The sequence below is a fragment of the Perognathus longimembris genome, chromosome 20, assembly GCF_023159225.1.
Source record: "Perognathus longimembris pacificus isolate PPM17 chromosome 20, ASM2315922v1, whole genome shotgun sequence".
Classification (NCBI taxonomy): domain Eukaryota; kingdom Metazoa; phylum Chordata; class Mammalia; order Rodentia; family Heteromyidae; genus Perognathus; species Perognathus longimembris.
Window position 1 is genome coordinate 28733711 of NC_063180.1, and position 19585 is coordinate 28753295.

A 19585-nucleotide genomic window follows, 5' to 3' on the forward strand; every position below is an offset into this window, starting at 1 on the left:
TCCTGTAAAGTTGTCTTCCTCGGTCCAGCTTGGGAGTGCCTTTACTTTTTATTTTTGCTGGTGGGGGCTGCTCTTGACGCGCCGTCCAAGCATCACGTGGCTGGGGTGGGAGCTGACCTGTGAGCTGGACTTCTCTCCTCCCCCATCCATCCGCCGGGGGCCTGTCATCCTCCCCTGTCACTCTCCCCTGCCATCCACCTAGGCTCCTATTGTCCTCCCAATCCTGGTCTGTCTGAGCTTTCTCCAGGGATCTTTTCTTCCAACATCCTGCCGTGATTCTCAGAGCACTCAGGGATTTGGACACCCACGCTACTGTCTGTCCCCTCACGCTTCTCTCTAGCTCCGAGGACTCTCACCTGCCCCTCACTACAGCTGCTCCTCTCAGTGTTCAACCTCGACCTCACCGCTCTTCTCCGCAGCCTGACTCTTGACGCAGCCATGTTCTCCTGGTACAAGCCTGCGCTTTCTCCTGGGGTGGCATCTAGTTCCCCCGTTTGGCTCTTCTTGGTCACCTCTGGGTCTCCTGTTCCTGGGGCCCTCCATCCATGGATATCCCGGGGCCAGCATCCCGGCAGAGCCGCAGCCCCACCTGTGCCACGCTGGGCTCTGCTGGAAGCCGTCCCTCAGCCGCCACCTAGCGCTGCAGGGCAGAGGAGCCTCCACGTCTAGTGCTTTATTTTGCCATCACTTGATGAAAGGAGTTCTTGGCTCCTGAACCCGTGTCTCTGTTCAGTGAATTCTAGCGTGTTCAGCTGTGGTCTTTCTTCCACAGGTGTTGCAAAGTGGAGACCCCCCCTCCCCCGGCCATCCTGGAGAAGGGCAGGGCTGGGATGGGGCGTGGTCTTGGGGGCTTGCTGGGCGGATGCACAGGGACAGTGGGGGACAGCATGAAGAATCTTGTCTTCATGTCTCGCTGAGGCACAGTGCAGTGGTCAACAGGTCAGGTAAAAGAAAGTCCCGTCATGGAGCGGAGGCTGCCTTCATTCTCTACTGGCTGAACTGGGAAGGGCTAGGTGTGGAAGCAGCCATGGAATTTACTCCCCAGCCCCTGGGACTTGAGGCATTATGTTTGGATTGGCCAATTTGGAGTGTGTGTGTGGCGGGGGATGTTTCCTTTTGTTTGGCCCAGGCTGGCCTAGGTTGGAAAGTGCAGGCACGTTGCAGAGGCTCCTGGCCCGCCAGGGCTGTGGGCTCAGGTCACCCATGGATGCTCGCTGGCCCGCGCTTGGAGCTGTGTCTCCTCCAAGCCTAGACTCTGCGGAGCAGAGGGGATCTTGAGGCATCTTCCCTTTAGGGTGTGCGAGCTCTGGTAGCTCTGGTGGATGGCAAGTGCCCGTGATGCTGCTCTGTGTGCCGTGACCTTTTGTAGTGCTCTGAGCTCAGTGACCTGGGAGCTGACCTTCAGGAAACCACAAATGCATAGGCTTCGGAGTGCACCACTGTGCCATGGTCTTGGGGTTCGCAGCCCCACCCTGTTCCTGCTAAGGACATAACGGTCAACAGATCTCAGACTTCCATCTCATCGCCCCAGTGAGGCATGGGTGCTTTCACCCTGCTTCCTGAGCACGAGGATGTTTTGAGAAAGATTTTCATGAGATTAAAAGCAGGGAGGCCCCACAGGATCATGGGACTTAAACATAACTGATGGCCCAAGGTGCTGACTGATGACACAGGGTGCTGACTAAGAACTCCTCTACCTCAATGGAGTGGGTGTAATGGGCACCAGGGAAGTGAATTTTTTTTTAATTTTTAAAGTTTCCTTTGATATTTAGACTTTATTTTAAACTGTGTTTCGTCACAACTGCATGTAATAAATCTACAAATAAGGTGGGCAGTTCTGTTTTGCAGCATCCTATAAACTGGTCTTCTGTTCAGCTTTTCCTGGTTTCTACCCTGCTTCTAGCTGGACTCCACTGTCTGCTCTTTGCAAGCGGAATAGTCCTCTGTCATCATGACGCCTGTCCTTGTTTCTTCCTTGTGTTTTGGTTGTGTTTGCAGGGCCTGGCTGGGGAAGGGGCTGGCTGCTCTGCTTCCAGCTCTCAGCTTTGTCCCTGTGGCTGGCCGGCTCTCAGCCTGGTCCACCCACGCTCCTCCTCTATCTAGCCCCCTTCCCTCTGGTGCCACAACATTCAAAATAGTGGTGTGCATTTCCTGTCACAATTAAGAAAAGGCAAAACTTGGACTATTAGGCTTATAGTAGATGCAGACAAATAGGTGTTAAATAGAGCTCCTGGATAGACAGTGCACGCACACACAAACTGTGTGTGTGTGTGTGTGTGTATACAAAAGTACACACACAGAGTAGGGCCATTATGCTCCATTTCAAAACATCATCCTTTTCCTCCTTTTTAAAGTTATCTTTAAGCAATTGTACAAAGGAGTTGCCACTTAACAAAGCAGTCATGTATCATAGTCATGTCACCCCTTTCAACATTCTCACCCATCCCTCTGCCACTTACTCCTTCCTTCACTCAAATTAACTTTGTAGAATACCCATTGGGTTCTTGACTGCATTCTCCCTTTCTTCTCTTTATTTGTCTGATCCTTTCCTCTTCATCCCACTCCACCTCTTTAGAGTACCTGCATCTGGTGTCAAAACCTAATTCCATCCCGTTGCTTCTCTCAGTGTGACTGAAATATGCAGAACGGAGACCTTTTGTGCTCTTCTCTAGTGTGCTAATGTCCATTGGCCTGTTAGCAGAATGAGGCTTAAGGACCATTCATTCATTGTGTCAATCTCTCAGTAAGTCTTGGGATGGCCACCATGCTGGTAGCACAGGCATGTGTGTTAGGATGGTGTCCAGAGTCATTCCTGTGGCTCCAGTCAGGAAGCCAAGGAGGGGAGGCTTCTGAGTAAGGTTAAGATGGTAAGTAGCCTTATCCAGCCATCGCCACAAGTGGATTTGGTGCTGTGTATGCATGGTCTCATCTTCAAAACAAGCCTCTGTGTTTGTGCCAACAGCCTGCATGCTAGAATTAATGACAAGAGAAAAGATTAGCATGACCCCAGGAGGAGAATTAAAACAACAAACAAACATGAAAAGGCTCCTGCAAGGGGAAGGAGAAGAGAAGGAAGCAAATGGTGTGCAGCTTCTCCATGTGCACCTGTTCTGTGCATTTGACTTGGGGATTGTGCAGATGTAAAAGAACAATCCCCGAAAATGAAAACGAAAAATTAAAAAAAAATCCCAGAGCTTAATTGTGCTTCCCATCATGGGCGCTGACAGCATGGGGGAGTCACTCAACTGGCTTCAACATGGCAAGCGTGGGTGCATCCACCCAGGAAAGATCACTGTGAAGAAGGAACTGGAAGAAGCAAAGGAGAAGGATGAGGGCGATAGCTCTGGAAGATGTGGTAGAGGAGACTGCTGGCCAGCTCAGCACCGCCCCCCCCCACCCCCTGTCCTGGCAGTGGGATGGGTCGGAGGCACAGACTGAGAGCCTAGTGATGAGGGCTCTGTGGGCCGTCAGTGCCCAGGGTCAGAGCACACAGCTGCACACTGAATAGACACGTCAAGCTGGGAAGTACTTTGGTAGACGAGCCACCATTAGGAGGCTTCACAAATTGAGTCCACTGCGTGTTCCAACTGGAAGTAGCCTTGTTTTCTGTCCCAGGAATGGATGGATACTGCTGTTATATCATGAAGCATTTCCCTGGTGCAACTCATTCCAAGATGTGGATGTATGGTACCACAAGCTTGGTGCAAACCTTTTCAAGCTTTAGCTGACTCCACTCAGAATTTGCAAGTTATAAACACTTCACTGAGGCTGCTGCCACCCTTCACCATCAAATACTAGAGTAAGAAACCTGAAATAGCAATAGAGGGGCTTGTTCTGATTTAAATAGTACACGTGCACACATACCACACACACAAAATACATTAGTGAAACACTGTGGCACAATTAATACACACTTGGAGAAATTAATGAGAGGAAAGCAAACAGGATCTGTTGGGGGCAGACACTTTATATGCATGTGTGAACATAGAATCGTGAAGCCAATTCAAACTGTTTTAAGATTAGGGGATGGCAGGAATGGGGAGACTGCTGGAGGGGTGAGGCAGGTGGGTACATTGTAGGCAGGTGTGGAAATGTCCCAAGGAGAATCCCCTTGTACAACTAATGCATGGTAAGGAAGAATCATAGCAATTTCTTTTTTGCCAATCCTGGGGCTTGAACTCAGGGCCTGAGCACTGTCCCTGGCTTCTTTTTGCTCAAGGCTAGCACTTTGCCAACTTGAGCCACAGTGCCACTTCTGGCCATTTTCTATATATGTGGTACTGAGGAATTGAACCCAGGGCTTCATGTATACAAAGCAAGCACTTTTGCCGCTAGGCCATATTCCCAGCCCCTCATACTAAATTAAATTTTTCTTCTAGGTGCAGATGATGAAATAGGAAGCCTTTTTTCCTTTGCAAGATTTAAGTTTGCAGCTCTTATTTTTCCCTTGTGCGTTGTTGAGAAACATCAGGTTTTCTTTATTTTTAAGTTACGAAATCACCCTTACCTGGCATCCAGAAGCTGGCAGAGCTGCAGGAAGTTGTCCTGAAATTCTGTTCTGTCTGCCAGGTGGGATGTTGTCATGGCTGCCCTTGGTTCAGGAAAACTTGTGTCCAGAGCCTGAGTTTCTCAGCAATATTGCCAACACCTGGCTTTTCACGGAGCCTGGAGGCACCATCCTGCTGTATTGTTTCCACTTTGGCATTTCATTAAATGTATGGGCTAGGTGTAATCACAAGGGTGGGACAAGAAATGTACTATAAACCATCTCCTTTCAACTCCCTAAACAGAAATGAAGGGACTCTTGGAACCCATCTGATTAAAGCAAGTGTTGATGGGAATATTTTGGGGAGAAAAAGCTAAGAAGTCCCTGGAGTTGTGGTCCCGTCGGGGGTGAGGGGTTGTGTGCATTCTAATGGTGCTGGCATGTGGGGGGTGACAGAGGCGGTGGTAGAGGAGGGTTCTCCTCACGGGGTGAGAGACTTAGGCATGGGTGTCTGCAAACTAGGGACTGACTGTGCCACAGCTTTTTAGAGCAATTGGAATTCTGGGCTGGTGCTATGTTAATTGTCCTTTGGCATTTTTGTGGGCTGTTCACATTACGTGGATGGAATTTAATATCATTTTAACTCACCAGAGAGAGTCTGTGGGTCTGGAGGTTTGGAAAACAACCTGCTCCGTAATGTGTTCCGCCATTGTACAAATCTTTGAGCTGACTGTGCTGTTCCGGCTGAGATTTGTCTGATGGAAGCCATCTCGCCGTCTGGAGAAACTGATGATGATTACGTTTATGACTTTATTTAACATTTTCTTCTAGTTTATTGATAGCATTCCTACTTCATAAAATAGGGTTCGTGATCCTGAATTTCTTAAGACCAAAAAAAAAAAAAAGAGAGAGATTAGTTTTGGTGTGTCTTTTGAATGCTTTTAGAGCATTTATTTGGCTTAGTGCCTGGTGGAAGTGGGCGAGTGACTTAGACACCAACCACAAAATGGCTCAGCGCCCTGAGCATTGGATAAGCACCCAGAATGGAAGATGAAGGGTGGACATTGTTGGTGGACATTTAATTAAAGGCCAGTGGTCAGACCAGAGGGAACCATGCTGAGCCTTGTAGCACAGAGAGGATAGTGAGTCTCTGAAATGTGTTTAAATTTTTTTTAATGATGCTTTACAGTTTTAAACATTTTAAATATGAAATATAGACTATGAACTCATAATGGACTTGAATACACATAGTACTGTCAGTAATTTATGATGTGACTGTGTTTCCTTTAGAAGAGAAAGGTCTTCAATGTATATTTGCAAATTGCAAAACACAAATAGTATAGTAATCACAAGGACTTACTGAGTCACCTGTTACGCTAATTGGGATTTGTAGACATTATTCCATAAGCTAAGGACACTGGCACAAAGTCTTATGTAAAATGATAACATTAGGTTAATTTATTTTTTTAAGTATCCCTAGTTGTCACAAAGTTGTTATTGGCAAAACCAAGGTAGAGCTAGGCATCCAGCCAGGGTGGGGTGTCTGGGTTCCCCATGTCTGGAGCCTCTTCTACGAGTTCTTTCACCAGGCGGCTGTGGCAGCTGTTCAAAGCATGGGGCTTGTTTGTGGTCAGCCACCTGGGCTGCCCACCTGACAGCTCAGGGTGGGTCTGGCCTGCACACCTGACAGCTCAGGGTGGGTCTGGCCTGCACACCTGACAGCTCAGGGTGGGTCTAGCCTGCACACCTGACAGCTTGTGTGGAGTCTGGCCATTTTGGACAGGGAAGTGCTATAATGTTTCTCTCACAGAGTCTCCAAGTGAGTCACCATTGGAGCTGCAGAGAATGAGTTTCCTTTCGCTCAGATAGATGCCCATGGTATGACTCTCTAATGGGGATGGTGGGGACGAGGTGCTGCCATCTTGTCTCAGGATCCTCCGGGTGTAGGTATGGGTGTGGGTGCAAGGCCTTTCGTGTCTGGTGTCAGATGTGTGGGAACAGCCTTGTTCTGATCACCAGAAACTTAGGGTCCCACGCTCCTAGCATTTGTTCTCTGATTATTATGATTATCACCAAGCTCAAAACCAATACCACATGCTTTTTGTTCATGTGCAGAATCAAAAACACAACCACCACCGAAGAAGAGGACATGCTTGTTCAGGAGGGTGAGCCAGCAGGGAGGGGGAGAAGAAAGGAGAGAGGGATGGGAAGGTGAATATGGATAAAGTGTATTATATACTTGTGTGGAAATAGTGGGGAAGGTGTAGGAAGGAAAGGAATAAGACACAGTAAGAGGAGGTGAATTTGCTAAGTATACCAAATGTGTGTATGCAAATATCACCACAAAATCCTACCGTGCAATTTATGCCACTGAAAATGCCAGTGCTAGAGCTGACAGCTACCCTGAGCTCAGAGGTAGCTGCTCCGAACACTCAGGCAGGTGACATTTGGAAATGCGTCTGGGCTGGCTGCCCCCTTGCTGCTGGCCTCTGAAATCTGGTAGCCACAGGTCTGGCGGCTCAGCCGTGAGGATTCTCTGCCTCCCCTGGCCTTCCCTGGCCTCCCTGGGCCTCCTTGGCCTCCCTTGGTCTTCCCAACTTCATCTCTGCTCATCTCTCTCTTCCTCTTGCTGCACTTGGAGAGCGTTGGAGCAACGTCTCACTACTTGGCACCGTGGCAGTGGTAGTGTAGCGTCCCACTTTGGACTGTTTCTACACTGGCAGGGAAAATGGCTTCAGTAAGTTTTTCCATTTCCCGTGCATTAGATTTCCTGTCAGGTGCTGGCCAGAACTGTCCGCAAGAGCAGGAGTGGAAATGACCTTGGCTGAAGGACGTCTTCAGGCTAGCGGCCCCTGGAGGCCTAGGCTGAGTAGGAGTTCTCCTTGCCGTCCAGCATGTGTTCTTTTGCCACACATTTGAAATTTAGCTCTCCTTGCTCATGGCGGATTCTTGTTTTTAATTTTTTTTTAAAATTTCTGTGAACATTGCCAGATGCAGTTTTGTTTTCGTGGAGGTAAAGTCCGTGTCGCCCAAACATTCGTTGCTCCCTGAGAGAAAGCGGCGAGAGGTGGTTTTGCTCGGCCATGCAAAATGGAGAAGTAAGCGGCGTCTGTTTGAGAACCTGGTCATCCTGGCTGGGTGAGGGCAGCCCCGGGGGGAGCCGCCATCAGATCTGGCAGCCCAGACTGGCTGGCACCACGGGGCAGCTCTCAGCAAGTGTCAGCCTGGCGTCTCCTGGATTCCTTTTTGGCATGGGGGAAAGATCTTGTGCAACGCTCCTCATATGTCATTCCCTTTAACCAAAACATTTCTCTGCTTCCCTTTCTCTCCTTGCCGCCTCTCCCACATCTGAGACTGTGAAATAAACTTACACGCCTTGGTCTGAAGGGTAGCGCGCCTCAGAGGTGCCCTGGCCATTTATTCCGTGTCTGCTCCATGAAGCCGAGGGAACAGAGCTCTGCCCTTGGGAACTCCATAGCTAGCGGAGAGAGAAGCATGGCTTCTCAGTGTTGGTTGGTGTATTGTTCCATGGTCGCTGCAATTAGCAGCAGCAGTGGGAGCATTGTCCTACGCTGGTCACATGCCATACACACGTGCGTCTGTTGTTCCTGGGGAATACTGTGTCTGTGCACCTCAGTGGGCCCACGAGGCCCTCATGGTTAATGACACAGGACAGTTTAGTAATCTGTATGTGAGACACAATGTGGAGGGGTACTTTGGGGCTGGGCTTTGGGAGTGGACTGAGGAGTTTGACCTGCAAGAAGTTTATTTGAGAGCTCCCTTGTAATTGATACCATGGGAGGGAGAGAAAGAAGCTGGTGAGCAGAGGAAGAGACTGAGATGCAGAACAGAACCCATCCCCCGCCCCCAACAGCCTCTGGGGCACCCACCATGGGGTCTAGAGTGAGTGTGGCCTGTCAAGTCACCCTACTTGCTAACAAGATGGCCAGGTCACTTCACCCTCACTGTGGTTGGTCGTGGATTTGTCCACAGAGGGGGTTGGACTCTGTGCCTCTTGTGGTTGTATAGCTGTAGTGGAAATGTCTGAGGCTGCAGGACATTCGGAAGGCTTTGGGTTGTCCAGTGGGTGGAGGTATGTCTCTAAGAGAGTTGAGTCAACCCACCTACCCAAGCTGAAGACCCAACCCAATTGAGCCGATGGCTGAAGACCCAACCCAACCGATCTGAGGACTAAAGACCCTACCTGGATGGTGTCACCAGCTTGGGACACAGGGGGTTGGGGTGGTAAGTCTATGGACACGCCCCACGGACAGAGTGGGCAGGGCTGGACCTGTGGGCGTCTCTCAGCAGCACCCAGCATGTAGTCCCTCATTGAGCAAGATGGTTGAGTTTCTATGATAGCCCAAGTGACCTTTTTCAAGTGACTTTTTTGCAATTCCGATAAAAAATTTTTGTTGTTGTTGCTCAAGACCTTAAGGTGGCATTCACCTACAACAGCCTATCTGCAGTTACCCCAATTGGAGTGGTCTCCTCTAATGACGTCCGTGGGAAGGGCCTGCAAACTGCATCTGGGAAGCAAGCTCCCAGAGGAACTGCTTTGCTTGGGGTTGTTTATAATACGGAGCTGTTAATATAGCATTTCCAATAACGGACCTTATATGTGAAATCTGTGTTTCATTAGCCACATTCTAGCAAGGCTAGGAAAAACTGCACTATTCATTACAAGTCATAGATTGAAGAACTTGTCAGGGAAATAGTGTGTGATTTGATTTATGCTGGGGGCCAGGGAAGGAAGGGCACGCAGCCCCTGTACCTCCACGAGACCGTGAACACGCGGCTCCTGCCACGTCCTGGCATCCGCCAGGTCTCACAAAATGCGTAAACAGTATCTCCTTTGGATTGTTCACCCAAAGTGTTCCCTAGCTAGAACTTTACTTAGGGGGAAAAAGAATTTCATAAGAGATTTTTAAGCCTGATAGTTCAAACCAAACAGTACCACAAGCATATTCTTTCTTTGGATATGGTTCCATAGCTTTCCTTCTTTGTGTTTTTCTTTCTTAAAACAAAAGAACTAATGTTGGTTGTTTTATTCTACAAGCTGTGCCTGTTCATTGCATGACATCAGAAAATAGAGATGAGCAAAAACTGAGTGTTAAAACACGTGCCGAATTCCTTTGCAATTAGAAAATAAGCAGAAAGAAAGAAGGACGGACGGACGGAAGGAAGGAAGGAAGGAAAGAAAGAAAGAAAGAGGTATGCAGGAGGCCCGGGGAGACTCGAGGGGTTGACCTGTGGTCCCACACAGAGCCTTGAATTTGGGTGCATGTGTGTGAGAGAAAATGAGCTGACACACCGAGTTGGTGACCCCTGCATGGCAGTGTGCCTTCCTCATGGATTAACTGACGCAGGACAACACACATCTGGAAAAGAGAAGTGTAGCTTCGCTTGCAAAATGGAGCAGGAAAACCAAGGAGAAGACATCATGGAGATACCAAGAGGATGATGCAGTTCCCCTAGATCACTGCAGAAGATGCATTTGATCAAAGGTGCAAGACCCTGATGGCTAGAGCTGGCAGCCCCACCCTTGCTTCTGAGTCAGTGCTTCTGAGAAAACATGGGTGTGCAGGGTTGGGGGGCGGAATTTGAGCCACAGGGGCTCTGCCTGGGTCCTCTCGCTCTCTGGATTCCTCCAGGTCTCAGGTTCTCACTTGGAGGGCCAGAATGGCTGGGAGAAGTTAAGACACAGGAGTGGAGGTGCACAGAACTCTGCAGCTGATACAAGCCGTTAGGCATCACCTAGCATGCAGTACCCTGTCTCCCTCTAGCATGGGAGCTGGGAGGAAGAATGGTTGGACACTGAACTCACTTCTCTGGGTTATGTGAGGCCAAGATTGGAGCTGATATCCCTCAGTTGTATCTCATTGTCACTAGACTTCAGGGCTGGGCCTGGCCAAAATGATTCTGCTACACAGGAGGCTCAGCACCACTAAGTGCACAGTACCTCCTAGCTTGCCACCATGAGCACAGTTTTTTTGTCAGGAAAGTCATAGACAGAAACCCGATTCTAACTATAAATCGAACAGATGGGATGGGGAAATAAAAACAAATTAGAACAATATTGCAAAGAACTCTCAACTTTCATGCTAAAAATACACGATGATGTTTTTCAACTTTTCACGTTCAACCTATCAGTGTATCAAGTGACGAAAAGAAGAAAAATCAGTCTCAGCTGTGTGTATTTTAAACGTTGACCTAAATGATTTGGACTAACCCCCACCTAAAAGTCCAGATGAATGTATTCAACTACTTATTGTGTTTTTATGAATTAAAAATGGTGTTTGACATTAGGCAGTGGACAGGAGGGGCCTGGTTGTGGCCGGTGACATTTAGGGTGGAAAATAGAATGGAGCAGTGGTCTAATTAGAACTGTAAATAGTAAAGGCTCCACCAGCCGCCCCTGCCGATGACAGATCTGATCGGGTGCCAGGTATTTATCCTGCCCCTCCTCTGACTGTTACTGAAATTCTGCGAAATATTACCTCTAGTCGGACCGCTGACTGTGCCGTAAAAAGAGGTTTGGCCAGAGGCCAGGGGCTTACTGACTGAGGGGAGCTGAGCGAAAATGATTGGAACACTCCTTCTTTGCTTCCAGTTATTATTTTTTCATTTCAGTTTTGAAGGCCCTTTCTGTGATCCCTTTTTAATTTAATTATTATTATTTTTTCCTTTTTTGGGAAGGGCTGGATGAGGCAGCTTGCCTCAGGGCTCGAAGAGACCTGTGCTGTGTCTAGTCCAGTCTGGGGCTGCAATGTGTTGGTATGTCACCGTTCCCTTCACAGACTTTGCCGGTCTGAAACTTGGTTAGCACTTCCGTCTTGAGTTCTGCCTGACTTGAACTTTGCAGTGTGCCAGGAAGATGTGGGGTTGGTTTTTTTTTTTTTTTGTCTGCTTGCTTGTTTTTAATTAGGTCTTGTAACTTTTATTTTAAAACGATGCTATGAAATGCAGAGAAACTAAAACAAAGAGTAAGTGATGGTTAAAAACTGCTCAAAGCCTTCTCATCTTCCCCCTGTGATGTGTGGTTTTAACTCTCCTTTCTCAGGTACAAGGTTTCCTGTATCAATAGTGTGACAGGCTTGTAGGTGAATAAGGTTGTTAGCCAATGTTGCATCTTATTCTTGACATGTTTTCTAGAGCAATGCCCAAAGTCGTGAATGCTTACACAGTAGTAAAATGGCACTATGAATGCCCTCTCCCTGCTTTTATTGAATTTGCTGTTTTGCCAGATTTGCTCCAGATCTTCAGCCGGGGCTAGGGGAAGCCAAAACATTCAGTCTCCTTTCTCTCGGTGTCCTCCCCTTCCATGTTGCTCCTCCTGCCTCTTCCTCCCTATGTGGTGCTCCGTGTCCTCCCAGCCATGCACTTGCCCTACTGGTCCCTGTGTGTGTACACAGAGCCTCCATTTGTCCAAGTCAGAGATAAAGTGCTTTTTGCTTTTGTTCCAATGCAATTAATCCAGCCTTCTCCTTTAGAGTTTCAACTTTCATTAACAAGTCTTTCCTTAGGATGATTCCATATGATGACTAGCTCATCATTTGCTAGTATTGTATGGCCTCGGTATTTTAATATAATTTTCTGATATATATGGAATTAATTTTGCTATATTTTATGAACTTTTGTGGGTTTTACTTCTCTGATTTAACCCAGTACTCAAGAGGCAGGAGGGTTGCAAGTTCAAGGGCAGCCATAGTTACAGAGGAGACCTTGTGTCAAAATGAAATAAAATTAATCACTTACTACATTGATTTGTGATCCTACATCCTTATACTTGAGTCTATTTCCAGACTCTTATCAAAAATTTAATAGGCATGACCAAACTATTTTATTTGCATGCATAAAATGTTCTGATGAAACCTATTATTTTATATAATTAATATGTACTAATCATAAAATATGGTAAGAAAAACTGAATCATTACTTATTTCCCTATCAATATGATATTCTACTTGGGACATTTCTTCCTTTTATTATTTTCTTCTTTCTTTCTTTTTGGTGGTACTGGGATTTGAATTCAAAGCCTTGTGCTTGCTTGGCAGGCACTCATTTTTACCTAATGTGGCAGACATAAGTTGTCCCTTTTTAAACTGACTAAGGAGGGATAAAAATCAAAACTCAGCAGTGGTCTGCCAGCAGCCTCAGGTCTCTAGATTTCCATGGCTAGAACTTCCAACCCAGTGGACAGTAGTTCCCTGTGCACCCAATCTCTGGCAGTGCCGCCATCTTTGGTGGGCAGCGAGTCTGACTGCCAAGGCACCCCTGCGAATGGGTCTGGGCGGGGCGTGAGTGTCTGTGTCATATCTGTGACGGGCCTCTTCTTTTCATACCTAGACCTCAAGAAATGCTAACTCAGAGGACGACAAAGATGGCAACTGGGACGCGTGGGGCGGCTGGAGTGACTGTTCCCGGACCTGCGGGGGAGGCGCCTCCTACTCCCTGCGGAGGTGTTTGACTGGCAGGTCAGTGGTGGCTGGAGGGGGCCTCCGGCCAGGTGGAGGTGGACAGGGCTTTGCAATGCACCTTGAGCATGGCGGTGGTTCAACCAGTGGCGTGTGTGCACACGTTAGCCAGTGCTGTCACCAGATTCACATGGTAGGAGCTTTGTATCCAGGGGTGATGGGTGCCCTACGTTCTGGGGTGAGTTGGCTATCACTGGTCAGTCTCCAGGCATGGAGGAGAAATTCAGGGAGCACATAGGCTCTCATCAGTTTTCTGGTGTTCACTGTTTTATGATACCTTAAGCAGTAGCCTGATATCTTCAGGATGTGTCTTTGGGATGTGATGTCTTTGGGCTGTGGTGACATGTTTGGGATGTGCTGATGTCTTTGGGATGTGGCGATGTTGTTGGAAATGTGACGTCTTTGGGCCTGCAGTGTAGGGCAGACAAGAGCATATGGCCTTGGCTCCTTGCTCTGTCCGGCATGGTGTGGCCAGGCCGCTGGGCCCAATGCAGACTAAGCAGACTATGACTCATGAGTGCTGGGTCCAGGATGAGTTTTGCGTGAAGACAAAGTGCTCAGTCTGCTTTCTGGGTGTTTTCCCCAGCGAGGAAACGTGGCTCTTGCTGTGCTCAGTGTGCCGCCCTCGGGGGGGAGTCGGGAAGACCTTCTAGAACTGGGATGGAAGTGCACACACGTGGTCGAGGCTGCAGTGGGGGCTATGTGCACCCTGAGGATGGGAGGAGAGAGGCTTCCTGCATAGCGCACAAGCTCCTGCTCGCCTCTGGTCAGCCAGGGGAAGGCTAAGCCACCTCTAAGTCCTAAGAGGTGAAGGGAAGGGCTTGAATAGGGAGGGAGTGGATTTCATTTGTATTTGTCCTTAACATACAGTCCGCAGGGCTGTCCCCTCATGAAGGGAGAACCACGCAGAACTGTCCCCGCAGGAAGAGCGAGTTGGCCCTGCATCCAGAGATTTGGAAACTCTGGAGGAAGCTCAACCAGAGCCTTTCTGAGTAGCTCTCGCTTAAGTGGATGACTTAATGGCCGTGGCCATATCACCGTCTCGTTCACTTAGTGAATGACTTAGTGGCCATGGCCACGTTAATGTCTCGATCACTTAGTGGCTGATTTAGTGGTCATGGTCACAGGACTTCCAGTGGATTCTCTTGAGGTTCTCTTTCACTAGTTTCAAAGCCAATCTTCTTTCTGAACAGTGAGGGTGTATTTCATCTTTAATTTGATCTTAACTTAGTACTTAGTGTGCTTGGCTCATTGACGTTCTGTGAGCTTCCAGGTGAGACAGGACTGTTTCCTTATGAATGTGCTTTGTTCAGGATTTCACTGGGAATTTGTAACGGGAAAGGAGAGCTTAAAGTACAATCTCCGTTTAAATGATTTCCCTCCTCCTTTCTTTAATGCTTTTCTCAGAACTTTTTTTTTTTTTTTACCTCTAGTCATTTGGAAATTGTACATACTTCATGTTTTTGTTTTATTAAGGACTAAGTCTAGGCTGTTTGAAAACCATGTTTTAGCTATTGAATGTGTCAATAAGGGTTTGTTTTGAGTTCACTCTGTGTAAGATAATGAGGATTACAGTATTCCTCATTGCCATTTTTTTAGGTTTGTTGTCTGGAATTTGGAATCTCCTATTTGCAAGCCTTACTTCTAGACCTGGTATCCGGAGGGTGTGGGTGAGGGCCAGGGCCTGGCTGTCACAGGCCATGAAGAGGTGCTGGGACCTAAGGGTTAGGACTGGCCTCAGCACTATGGGGATATCTGGGTTGTTGTACTGTGCCAGAGTTTCACATGATGTCACCACAGAGGGAAGGTGGAGCAGGAGTCCCGGGAGCTCTCCTCCCCCTTTCCAACCAGAGCTTGCTTGTGGTTTACAAGTTGTTAAGAAAAAAAAATCCCTTAGGAAACAGAAGGTATCCAAATGCATTTTAAAAGAATTCAAGGATTCTTCCTTCTCACCACCACGTGAAGAACTCCAACTGCAATGTCAGAACTGCTTTGAGATTTTCCCGGAGGAAGCTGACTTCCTCAGGAAGGCTCATCGGTTCTCTTATTAAACTTTTCACAAATATCAAGCACTTGTGGTCAGCTTTTCCTGGAAGAGGAGTATGAGGGTGATTGATTGCACATCGAACCCAGCAGAAAGCCGTCCCAGAGCCTGGAGCAGGCGCTCAGGGCTTGGGTGCCTTTAAATTCCTCACTTAAGGAAGAGGATGCAAGTGGCCATTTTGCTTACTTATTTCCTTGTAGATAAAGTTATTTCAAAATGTGATTACATTTAAATCTTAGTTCAGATCAGTCTTTTTTGCACAGCAAAAGAATCATGCCTTAGCCAGAAGGTCTGTCTGTCTGTCTGTCTGTCTGTCTGTCTCTCTCTCTTTCTCAGAAACTTATAACCTGGTATTCTAGTCAAATGCCAATCCTGGGAAGCCAGGTCTAGCTTAACAACTATTTTAAAAGTTAATACATTTTTAGTCTTCAAAACACATGCCTCTCAGACTTTATGACACTAGTATTTGAGTCAATATATCATCAAATGAATATAACAAGTTATAGTGCTATAAAGTTCAGGGGAAATTTATTAATGTTTTCAGTGTATCCTCATGTGGAATCTACATATGTATTTTATACATTTGTAAATTTATGACTTCAAAACTTCAGTTTCAGGGTGCTATGAATGTTATAATGCATAGAAAACACGTATTTGTGCATTTTCATATTCTATTGGTAACCATTCTCTCTTGCATATACCAATTACAATAATATTAAAAGACTTGCAAATAATATTCTCTGAAGTTCACTGCTTTGGGCCAAAAGAACGATTTCCAGAATAAGCTGGCAAGTTCTTGCGTGGGGAATTAGGACTCCCCTGTCCTTAACTTTAAAGCAACTTGCATTTCATTTTATGCCCTTTTCATAAAGCAGTCATTCATTTTCATACCGGAGTGTAACCGAAGCATTGCCACATCAAGAGAGGCCTGGCGGCGTCGAGCCGAGGGTGTATGAGACTGCACAACCCGAAGCCAAATGCTCAAGATGGCGGCCAGACCCTGGGGTTAAGAAAACGTTATTGCTGACTGAGAAGGAAGTGGCCAACTAGTTCTGTGTTTTTGTATCCACTTCTGGACACAGAGTAGGTTATCTTACACTTTTCTGTCTACATCCGGACACATAGTAGGTAGGCCACAGAAGGCAGCTAAAGAAAGAATTTGATCCTAAATGGTGCTTCACAGTTTGGCAATTCATGACATAAAATGCTTTCCTTTCTGTACCCCTTGCGGCCCTGCAGCGAGATGCGTAAGGATGATTGGCAGCGGGGTGGGTGGGGATGGTGCATGTACTTCTTAGGTTCAGATCTTTAGGCTCCACTCCGAAGATGCAGCTGAGCAGCCCAGGCCCCCAGCGTCAGCGTGTACCCCATAGTGGGTGCAGGGCTTAGGCCATGGGCGCCCGTGTCCACCAGGCCTGAGACGGGCCAGGAGGTGCCTTGGATTGCCGCTTTCTTCCTTCCTTTTGTATTTATTTTTACAAAAAAAAAATAGTTTTTATGAAAATGGCTGAAATGACGTAATTGCTAAAAACGCATCTGAAAAAGTGTTTCTGAATTTCTAAAATCCTTTTAAGGAAATCCCCCTTCTTTGCTTTGGTGGATTCGGGCCCCCTATATTCTGTGTGTGCAAGTACGCTGCTCGCCGGCTCCCTGGTTTGCCAGGACCACTGAGGTGAGACGCCGAAGCTCGTTTCCTAGCCTGACAGCAGCTTTCCTCAATCTGAGACTCTCCCCCCAAATAACGAGAGCAATGGAAACAGTCCCTTTCCTCTTGGTTATTTCCTTGTTTTGACCACCATGAGGCAAAAGCCAGCTGTCCCGGTTCGTGGATGGCCTCCCCGCCTGGTATGGCTGTTTCCCTGCATGGTCTCCTCACGCCCCTCCTCCCCCAGTGTCGTCGTCCTCATCAGCCTCCTTTCTCTACTGTGAACATTTTGGTGGAGTCATGATTTTTTTAAAGACAAATCTCAATAATTTCCCCACAATAAATAAAAGAAAAAAATGGAAACACAGTTACCAAACTATGAAGACATGGCCAGCCCCTTGCCCCGTTCCAGCCTGGGTGCGCTGTAACCTGCCCACCCACCAGGCGGCAGATAGCTTGTTCGGCAGTCATCCGAGCGAGGGCTTTGCAGACCCACCAGTGTCGATCTCCAAGAATGCTGCCCCAACACAGTTGCGAGGTACTTGATTCAGTAAGGCCGAAGGTAGGAATGGAACCGAGGTTCTGCCTGGAGCAAATTCCTACCAGAGATAGCTGGACAGTTAGAAGAGGGCCAGGGGTACCACGTCCACCCTAGGTTGCTCAGCAAGCATGGGGAGACAGGCTGACCACGTGCCTCTGTGTACACTTTCCCCCTTTCCTCAGAAAAAAATGACACATCTGCTTGCGGTATGCACACACATACATCATACACACACATCAATCTCAGTGGCCACAGGACCTTGACGCAAGAGTTGCGTGAGAATAATAAACTATTGTCTTAATCAGCAAAACGATTTTCTCTCTATCCAATGTACCCTCCTTCATCTTTACTGGACCAGGAAGATAGCACCTTAGAATTTAAATTTGGAGTGTTGAGATAGGAGCTCTGGTAAAATTGTACAGGGAACCGCTGCTGTGTTTTGCTTTTGTTATGTTGCCACTTCTACCGAGTCATTGTTTCTCTTCTCCTCCTTTTCCCTAGGAATTGCGAAGGGCAGAATATCCGATACAAGACATGCAGCAATCACGTAAGTCCATGCATAAGGTATCATCTGGAAAACTCTTGTTTTAAGTTACGATAACATATTTCGCAAAGTGGTCTCTTGGTGGAAGATTTGAATATTTGTTTAATTGATAACAGTTTGAGGAGCACCTTCTGTTTCTACTCCCCCTTTTAAGGCCATCTTGTGCTGTGGTTTGATTTGCTAATTATTTAGCAGTTTCTGGACTCATGGAAACAATACACAACAGCCACAGCTCCTCCAGAGCCCAGGGTCCCCTCAGCCCGGGGAGGGGGGGGGGGCTGGTGTGGAGGCCCATGGCTACTGCTCTCAGTTCTGACCAGCACAGCGGAACACAGGGAAATAAGAGACTCCAAATGCCCAAGGAACAAAAATTGGTCTTTTGTTAAGGAGTCTGGGATATCCCATTCCGCATGTACATCAGCTCATGCTTTGAGTGACAGCCGGGGCTCTGGAGCCAGTCTGAGCCTCCCTGGCCCCTGGGTGCTGTCTGTCAGGGGTAATGGGGTTGAAAGATTGTAGAAAAGAGCAGGCCTGTGCTCGGTGTGCTCCCAGGACATGGGGGCCTTCAGACGTAAGCTTGGATCAGCCCTGGCGTGTACCCTTACAGTGGGTACAGTGCCTGGCCCCTTATCAGTGGTGAATCAGAGTGAAGGGGAATTTGTCTGGAAGCCGAGAGCAGATCAGCCCCAAGGCCTGATGCCTGAACTCAAACACACACACACACACACACACACACACACACACACACACACACACACAACACAATTTTTTTACCCTGGGGTTTGCAGGACTAAAGGCAATGCTGGGAAAGGCAGAAGGGAAGATACCTTTAAGTCCTGCAGCCCATCTCAGTTTGGCGGGAGTGTCTTTGTAGCATGGATGTGGTTTTTTTTTTTTTTTAATGTATATATGTGTGTTTTATTTTGAATTAGCATATACTTAATTTTAATGCTAGACATTGTGTCCTTTGCTATGCCAAATGTAACTTGTACTATAACTGGGATATGAAGATAAGGTAAAGAATTTACATTTACCGCCTAGCCTGTCTTCTGAGTCCCTGTGCACTGGTTTGCAAGGGGAACATGAGCGAAATGTCTGGTCCAAATTAAAGCTCGGTACAATCCTTTGTATAAATCATCTCTTAGGTCAGGGACTGTCTCTCACATAAAAACACTCGGTTTAGCAGATCATCTTCTTGTTTTGGCTGCTCTCCTTGTCTGTGTGGTTTACACATCCCCGGTGGTTTTTAGAGTGGGAGGAGACCCTGATCTCAAGAGGGCCCTAAGTGGGTGCTGGCTTTTGCTTGGTGCTCTGTGGCGCTGCCTCTTCTCTGTCTGTCTTCCCTCTCCTTGAGGCCTTCTCCCCTTCCTCCTCCTGTGCATCTTCCCTGCCCTCCTCTTCTCTTCCTGTCTTCCTTTTGCATGCTCCCCCAGCCTATCTTCTCCCCCCGCAACCCCCCAGATGCACTGTCAACTTCCAGTTAAATCTTGCAGATTACGTTGGTTGACTCAGTCTAATTAATTTTGTAACTTAACTCTGAATGAATTTTTTATTTCTGGCACTATGATCCTGTTGACTTACAGATACTGGATAGGCCCCAGTGTTTCAGTGTTTCCTGTGTGCAGATGCCATGTCTTTAGCAGGAGAATAAAGCTGACTGAGCAACACAACTTAAGATAACCCTTAGTGAACAATTGTCCTTAATAAGAACCACTTCTCAGGGACAGGAAGAATTAGAAGGCACTGGGCCTCAAGTTTCCCAAATGCAGGATAAACTGCTCAAGACCCAAAGCTGCCAGAGCCTGACTGGACAGACTCAGGGCTGACCTCGGGAGGGTGAGGAACAAT

The 19585-nt window shown here is 47.5% G+C and overlaps 1 protein-coding gene across 7 annotated transcripts in view; it reads left to right on the forward strand.

The window, feature by feature from the left end:
* The window catches only part of Adamtsl3 (ADAMTS like 3), a 104962-nt gene that overhangs the window by 19850 nt on the left and 65527 nt on the right, over nucleotides 1-19585 (forward strand). For all 7 annotated transcript variants that reach the window (XM_048368878.1, XM_048368880.1, XM_048368876.1 and 4 more), the window contains 2 exons: nucleotides 12836-12963; nucleotides 17695-17740. In XM_048368878.1, coding sequence (XP_048224835.1) covers nucleotides 12836-12963; nucleotides 17695-17740 — 174 coding nt within the window. The remainder of the gene's footprint in view (nucleotides 1-12835; nucleotides 12964-17694; nucleotides 17741-19585) is intronic.